The sequence below is a fragment of the Ursus americanus genome, chromosome X (assembly GCF_024610735.1).
Source record: "Ursus americanus isolate L20-20 chromosome X, mUrsAme1.1.p, whole genome shotgun sequence".
In the NCBI taxonomy this organism is placed as follows: domain Eukaryota; kingdom Metazoa; phylum Chordata; class Mammalia; order Carnivora; family Ursidae; genus Ursus; species Ursus americanus.
Genome location: NC_142164.1, coordinates 14,647,800 through 14,656,084, shown reverse-complemented (window position 1 = coordinate 14,656,084; position 8,285 = coordinate 14,647,800). Strand labels below are relative to the sequence as shown.

General features: G+C 46.9%; 1 protein-coding gene across 7 annotated transcripts in view; it reads right to left on the bottom strand.

The window, feature by feature from the left end:
* Positions 1–2,646: 2,646 nt before the first annotated feature.
* The window catches only part of ARHGEF6 (Rac/Cdc42 guanine nucleotide exchange factor 6), a 112,979-nt gene continuing 107,340 nt past the window's right edge, over positions 2,647–8,285 (bottom strand). For all 7 annotated transcript variants that reach the window (XM_087859899.1, XM_087859900.1, XM_087859898.1 and 4 more), the window contains 3 exons: positions 7,857–7,956; positions 6,187–6,241; positions 2,647–5,097 (listed from right to left, as the gene is read on the bottom strand). In XM_087859899.1, coding sequence (XP_087716025.1) covers positions 4,957–5,097; positions 6,187–6,241; positions 7,857–7,956 — 296 coding nt within the window. In that variant the 3' untranslated portion in view covers positions 2,647–4,956. The remainder of the gene's footprint in view (positions 5,098–6,186; positions 6,242–7,856; positions 7,957–8,285) is intronic.

Genomic DNA, 8,285 nt, shown 5'->3' with positions numbered 1-8,285 from the left:
AGCAAATAAAAATTCTGGGTACCCAGTTATATTTGAATTTCAGGTAAACATTGAAAAACTTAGTATAAATATATCCCATGCAATATGTGGGGCATGATCTATACCAAAACAGTATTTGTTGCATCACTGAAATTCAATTTTTAAAAAAGATTTTATTTATTTATTTGACAGAGATTGACAGTGAGAGAGGGAGCAGGGGGAGTGGGAGAGGGAGAAGCAGGCTTCCCACTGAGCAGGGAGCCCAACATGGGGCTTGATCTCAGGACGCTGGGATCATGACCTGGGCCAAAGGCAGAGCTTAACAACCGAGCCACCCAGGAAGCCCTGAAATTAAACTTTTTTAAGTAAGCTCTACACCCAATGTGGGGTTTGAACTTAAGACCCCAAGGTCAAGAGTTGCAGGCTTTACTGAGCACCTTGTGTTTTATCTGGCAATCCTAATACATAAAAACATACACAGTACCTACACATATGCAGAGACACACATATATGCACATTTTAGAAATCATGAGTTCACATCGATAATGAGCTGACTGTAAGTGGAAAGGAAAGAATTTGCTCAACGGACAGGGACAGGAAAGGGATTTTAGGCAGGACAAAAGGCATATTACAGGATTTAAGAGAAATTCACGGAGATTAAATTTTACTGTGTGGTGGGGAGTAGCAAGAGATTACATTTTTAACCAAATGAATGACATCGCCCTTTTAGGGAAGCAGGCTACTGGCACCAAAGAGGGCAGACTAGAGAAGGTGACACAAGAGGCAAGGAGATGCATTAGTCTGAGGAAGAGATGACAAGTGCCCAGAACAGGTGATGGTCAGGAGAACGGAGAGGAATTCGGGAGATACAACAGAGTTAAAAGTGGTAAGACTGGATGACTAGACTTATGAAGAGTTAATGCATAAATTTACACAGGGTTGAGAGAGAGGATGGAGCAGAGGATAATGCCCATTTTCCTGACTGGGGCAACTAAGTGGCCAAGAGTGCTGTTCACTGGGATGGGAAACATTGAAGGAGCAGATCCGGGAATAAAAAAGAGGAGTCCAGTTTCGGACATGTTGAGTTTGAGGTGCTGTCGGACATCCAAGCTGAGACTGTCCAGGAAGAGCTGCATCTGTGGGTCTGGAGCTCAGGAGAAAGATCGGGCTGGAAAAATATGGACACGGGAATCACCTGCATTTTGATCGATGAAGTTATAGGAGTCGGCGAGGTTGTCCAGGAAGAGGCCATGGAAAGGAAGAGAAGAAGCAAAGTGTCGAGGATCAGCAAATGTTCAAGGGACAGGCAAAGGAAGTGGAGCCAGCAAAGAAGGCAGGGGTGGTCAGAAAGGTTCAATGAATGCCAGAAAAGTTGGGATCAGAAAAGCCAAGGAAGGAGATATTTATCAAGGAGGTAAGGGTCATATAACATGGAGATGTCAAGATAGGCATTGAGAAGTGTTCCCTGGATTTTTCAATTAAGAGCTCATTAGTGACTTCACAAGAATAGGTGGCTGAGGTAGAAGCCTACTTAGCAAATGCCAAGTACAGAGGAGAAAGCATGGTGGAAAGAACGCAAATCCCAGAGGTGGACAGACCAGAGTTTCGAATCCCAACTCCACACATACGAGCATCTTGTTTGATATCTGTGCCTCTGTTACTTTGTAAGACGGGGCTAACCAATAACGCACAGGGTGGTTGCAAGGGTTTCATGAGCTCCACCATACAAAATGCTTGGGATAGGGCCTAGCACATGGACGTGCGATATTGTATCTACTACTTCAGAGTAGGAAACATAAACCGCCAAAGGCATCCCAAGCAGAAAGGTAATACTCGGTGCCCACGAAATCACTGGCAACAGAAGTCGCAGTCTGGGAGCTTCCATTGGACTAATGGCTTCGAGGTCATTGTATTGTATTGTGATCCAAATCTAGCTTCCTCAACTTCTGCTCCTGCACCGCCACCACCACCACCGCTGCCACGACAATCTCCCACGCACAAAACTGTGAGTGGACACACCGGAAGCTAGAGCACAGAGGCCACAGACACGTCTCTGGGACTGCCCTCCAGCTGCCAAGCCCCAGGAAGATGGCCTCTGCCTAACGTAAGCCTTCCGAACATTGTGCAAAGGCCTCTCATTGGCAGAACTGAAAATGTATCAGAACCCACATTGTATAGAGAACTGTAGCTGCGGGGGAGTCTGAGATAGGTCTTTTTTTTTTTTTCAGTCTTCCAGGGAGAAACACAAAAGGGGTAGGAAGGGATGCTGAGTAGCAACAGATAATATCCAGCACATCTGTCTCGAGGTGGAGCAAATATTTTCATCTTGACAGCTGACACCAGCATCCCAACTGTGGTCAAAATGTAGGCTATCACTGGTTAACAAAATCCTAACACCAGACGGAAAATGGTATCCATACAGTTCCTGGGCTGGGGCCAGAAGGAGGGGGGCGGAGAAGTTAAGGAAGGTTCTGTCTCATGGCATGCATTATCTCTGCAAAGTGGGGGGCAAATATCACCTGCCCTGGTGGAAACAGGTGGAAGGCGGCCAGGGGACCCGATGAGAGTGGACGGCTAATGAGTACACGGGGGAGGAAGCTGTTACTGCATGAGAAACCTTTCTGCACACCAGCTAGCAAGGAAAAGTAAAGAAATGAAACACAGGACTTAGTTTATAAAGCATCGTTATTCTTATTTATTGAAAATGTCCATTTTAAAAGTCTTCAAAATAAAAACAAGTTAGAAAATTTGAGCTTGTGTAAGAAGGGACATGACGGAAGAGGAACTAAAAAGCCTCTAAGGGCAGCAGTTTAATTACAGGGTAACAGGAACCCACTTACAGAGTATTGTAAACAACACAACTACGGAGACACTGCTCTCGGGTTAACATGGCTTCATTTCCTTTATATTACTGCTTAATGTGTGAGCGCGGACACCACTCTGCACAAGCTTCACTACCCAGAGTACCGAGGGCCTCTCCTCAGAAGGGCCAAGTTCCAAAAACATGCATATGTACACATCGCTTTAAAATAAAGACCTTTCAATATTGTAAGCAATCCTATGCCTTATCAACTAAAGTACTTTGTAATCACAAAAAATGTTCCCTATGGATATAGTTTGTGCATTTACTGCAAGCCACTGATTAACCACAGGCGGGGCAGATGCTCAGATCTGTGTGGTTGCTGTTAATTTTTAGGTGAAGGACGGCATGTCTAAGCTGCTGGGCTTAAAAACAGAACAACGGCCATTTCTAGAAATCTTCTTCACTCTTCAGCTTTCAAAGATGGCTGCCGTGCGGTTGGCTGATGGGGGACTGCAGGACTCATCCCCTTCCTGTGGATGGTGCCATTTCTCCTGTGCAGCAAGCGGGCAACAGCCCTGTACCGTGTAGCTATGGGGAACTCGAGACCCCACCCAGTACTAGAAAGAAAAAGAGCTTAGCGAGCTGGGGGATTCAAGCTTCAAGTATGGTTTCTGAACACCATTTGCAAAACCCACATTTATAGGCGCCCATCAAATGTATCCAGAAGACAACTTTGACCAGTCCATTAGCTCTTTGCCTCTCTTTCCAGTGATCTGCCCCCCTGCCCAGCTGCACCTGTCTTGGGGAGAGAGGGGGCGGGTTGCACTGCTCTGTCCTGGAGCCTTTTGCCGACTTTCATTTGTGCCGAATTTGGCTGTGTTCTGCTCTTCTGGGAACCTCTTCTAAACCTGGTTTACTACAGTTCTAATTTTGGAGACACTTACAAAGGTGACCGTTTGGTTCAATGCGCAACTTTAGGGGACCAGTTCCAAATACTGAGCTTCACTAGCAACCAGCACACGACCACTAGAGGGGTCCTTTCCTTGTGGACATACAAACTGGACCGATAGCACATTTCTGCAAACAATACTTCAAGTCCTACTCCAAGAGGCTGATGACTGTTGTAGTTTCTTGCTGCATACCTGGGAGAGCGATAAAGTGAATTAAAGCGGTCTACTAGGGCACGATATCTCCTCAACGCAGATTGTTTTCAAGGATGAGAAGTCACGAGTTGAATATGCAATGCAGAGGAAGTAACTGCTCACAGTCTATATTTTCAAAAAGTAAGCAAAGCGCACACATACTGCTTCACACACCACTTCGTATGGTTGGCTGGAAGCACTGGGCAAATAGAAAACTTAGACACGAGGCAGAAGGTCAGGGGGGAAAACCTATCATGCACTGGGCAGGGATGGTCAACTCGGAGGCGGAAAGGGAAGATTGTCTAGTGCAATTTGCTAATAGGTCTGGTGTTGGCAGGGGTGACCGGAGCTTCTGCCCCATAGAGTTAAAATGTAAACCCACACAAAAGGAATTAAGGGTGCTACTGTTTTCTTGGCCTTATAGACAACATAGGGCAGTAAAAAAACAACTGTGCATTGAGGGGTGGCACATGATAGTCAGGGCACGGTGGCTGGGTCACTGGGCAAATGTGCTAGTCTGCCCTAGTCATTGCTCAAGGAGCTTTGCCCTCCTTGGGTACTGAGGGGCTTCCAGATACAAGAAAGCATGAGAGAAAAAGTCAAGTTCACATTTACTAAGCCACAGCCGGCCACTTTGATATGGCGGCCAGCCCCAAAAGAGTGACAGGGCAGGGTGGAGGGTGGGCAATGGCTGGTGCAGAGGCACTATGAATTGAAGGCCGTCTGAAGACCGTTTAAGTCATTTGCCTATACTAGTTTTCCTTTTCTTATTGAATGGAAAAGACTCTGGGGAGACTTCTACCAGCACCTCTCACTTTTGCCCCAGTCAAAAAGAAAACAACCAACCAATAACCAAATGACAACAAATACTCAAGCAAACAGCGAGACAGAGAAAGAGAGAGAGAGTGTGACTGAGAGAGAGAAGGACTGACTCAGATACAAAATAAAAACCAAGGAAGTGAGCAAACAAATCATTCAACTGGACATTCTGAGATGCCCCAGAGGCACGTGTGCCCAGCCGCACAGTGATGGTTATGGAAGAATGGAGGTCTTGCTACTGGACTCGGCCCGAATACACTCATCAGTCTGCTTTAACAGCCTCCGGACCAGCTTTTCTAGGTCCCTTCTTGACTTCAATTCTTCTTCCAGGCACTGCTTCATTCTTTTATTTTCCTATGATGGCAAGAGACTTGTTAATTCCCCAACCAAGGGGCCCCTTCCCAGGGCTCCTTCTGCTCATCCTCTTAGCGGCCTTCACCGCCGACCGTACTTTCCCTCCTCGGGCTCCTCTCCCTCAGCTTCTAAGGCAAGGCAGCCCCTGCTCCCCCACCCTCTCTGGCCGAGCCTTTGCATTCTTCTTGCTTACAGTGTAAGCGTCCTCTACGGCTCTGGCCTGGGCCCTCTTCCAACTCAGCTGTCTTTTCACTTAGTGTCTCTTCTCCTTCAACTCAACTCAGGGGCCTCCCAAATCCCTTTGACACTTGACCTCATCTCATCTCACAAGCACTAGGCCCACAGCCCCCAGTGTCAGCTTGATATTTACAAGTGCCTCAAACTCATTACGTCCTAAAGTGAACTCGGTGTCTCCACCGTCACCCCAAACTTCTCCTCCTCCTGTGGCTCCTGATCTCCGTGAAGGACACCACCCTGTCAAACTAGACACCCACATAAGAAGCTTCATCTTTAATCCCTGGCTCTCCCTCTTAATCCCAACACCACGGCATCATTTTCCACAGGCTCTAACCCTGCGACGTGCCTCCCCTTACATCCATTTTCCTCCTCTGCAGCCTCAACGGCACTGCCTCAGTTCAGGATTCCATCGTGTCTCACCCTGAGTTTTGTGACAACCTCCCAAGTGGTCTTCCAGTCTCTGTTCTCCCCCCTCCAGTCCATCCTTTACCCCATCACCAGGTACAGCCTGTCCCCAAACACCAGGAAGAGTGTGCATCGTGGAGCACTGGACCACATCTGCAGAGGAGCCCACAAATCAAGATTTATGGTTCTCTTTACACTCACACACTCACGGATGACTTAGCTTTTTAAAAATTCTGTTCACAAATGTCAGAGGACATGAAAGTGGCAACTAAGTAGGGGACCCTACTGTAAACCGCTAAATAGGTATAGGCGCAACCATGAGAAATTTAAACCCCGGACCACATGGTAAAATCAACAAAACCCACCTCGAAGACACAAGAAAAATCCCCACCTCCTCACGTTGTTCCTGTTATATGACCCGAGAAAATGACTTTTGTATTTCATTACCTGTTTCAGTTCTTTGACCTCATCCTTCAAGGCATACACAGTATCGACCAGACTCCTAGAACATAAAGGTCAGAGATTAAGAGCTGGCACTGAAATACTGTTAAGTAAAACCTAACAATAAAAGCAGCTTTCGAGAACTACAGATCCTGAAAAGCAGTGGACTTTCTAGCTGGTCAGGAGAGAGACTGCTATGAACGGTCCTTGTGGTCCTTATTTTTATGGGCAAACAACCGCTAGCATGCATGGTCATTCGGATGCCATGTCATGGCACCTTTTCTCTATTGCCTTCCTCCTTGGCCACTTGCTTCCCAGCTTGGGAGAGACTAAGGCTCATCGTAAGGTTTTGATTCTTTCTTTGGGGCAGGAATGAACATCACCTAACATGTAATGTGGGTGTCATGAGACCCTGCCTATCCTACGATATCTGTGTGATGGCATTGCTGTTTTCACCTCTCCGACCCTACACAACCCTACATGACACAAAGTGAGGGGTTTTATTTCTAGAGGATCCCATCTGTCCCAAAAGAGGATAAAGTGCCCTGGCTCAGTTACTTCCCAGATGGCTCTCTCCCTGGACAAGAACTCTAGAGATCTGGGTTCCAGTTCTGATCCTACCACTTACCAGTCCTCTAATCTTGGGTAAGCAATTTCCTTCTCCTCCTCTCCTTGTCTTACCTTCTTCACATACAAAACGAGGATAATACCACATGCCCCACAAGCCTCACAAAGTTGATATGGGGATTAATATAGCTCTCATAACAATTATTATTACAACTATTACCATTTATTGAGTGATTACCATGTGCCAGCCTTTATATTTATTCTTCCATTTAACCCCACAGCAAACCTTAAAGTTATTACTGTCATACCCATTTACAGATGGGGAAACCGAGGCACAGAGCAGTAAAGAAGCTCGCCCCAGGTCACATAGCTAACACGATGTAGAATTTGGACCTGAACCAGGGCTGTTCTCTTGAGCCCAAGAGCTTTACCATTTTGCCACATCACTTCATATACCAGATGGAAAAACACATTGACGGTGTCGAGCACTTTGAAATACGCTGTCCTATGCAAATTTAGGCCTGACTTCAGAAATGACTCAAGTTAAACAAATGAATTATTTGGCTACTTTGTGTTTATTTTATGAGCCCATAGGTACTTAACCTGATTTCCCCCCATTAGGTCACCCTGCCTAGGGTACAAAGGTACACTGGGAGCATCATTTCCCTGAGCCTCAACTTCAGTAGAAGTGTGAAAGTAATGCTTATCTCAGTGGTTTCTGCAGGATTCTAAATAAGTCAAGTATGTGAAAGTCCAGTGTTTGACTCAGTAAATGTGAGAAGCATCCCTCTGGCCAGGGAAATTGGCGCTGTCGCCTTCCCAAGTGCCATCGAGACCCATCTGGAGTGCTAGTCTTGCGTACCCTGAAGCACCTTACCGTAGGGGGCTGCCACCACTCAGGGAGTTCCACCCTCTCTGCCTCCCCTCCCCCTTCCCCTTGTTGGGGGGCAGCCGTTTCACAGCTCCCAACTTCGTGAGAACAAACAAGGATATATACCCGGAGAAGGAGAGACTGTCCTTCAGTGTAGGCTTTGCAACAGATGACTGCCCTGCCGGAACCTTCTTTCCAGCCCCCACACAAATCAGGAAAGGTAGCCTGCTCTACTCACTTCTCTTCAATGATAGTCTGGCCGTTGCTCCTGGTTTCTTCAATGATGAGTTTCTCCTCCTCGGGGAGTAAGACTTGTGGGAGCGAATCTTTGCGAGCACCTACAAACAAGGGTTGTGAGAGGGAGGAGAGGGGAGAGTTACCCAAGGCGACTCTAGATGTTGGCCCCTTCTACTATTGTCATTGGGGGGTCTTTGGTGATGGCACGTTGCTGCCTTGCACCCAGAGAACAGTCGTCCAACATTTGCTGACTAAATCTTCCTGACATGAGAAAACAGACAAATACATCGATTCGATTTTGGCCAAGGCGGGGGACATGTTGTCAGTGAAGCCCATTTTGGTCAAGGGTAGAGCGGGGGTTGGGGATTATCACATCAGCACAAAGACGTGGGCATCCTTATGGCTCTGCTCAGACTGTCTCTAGGCTCTG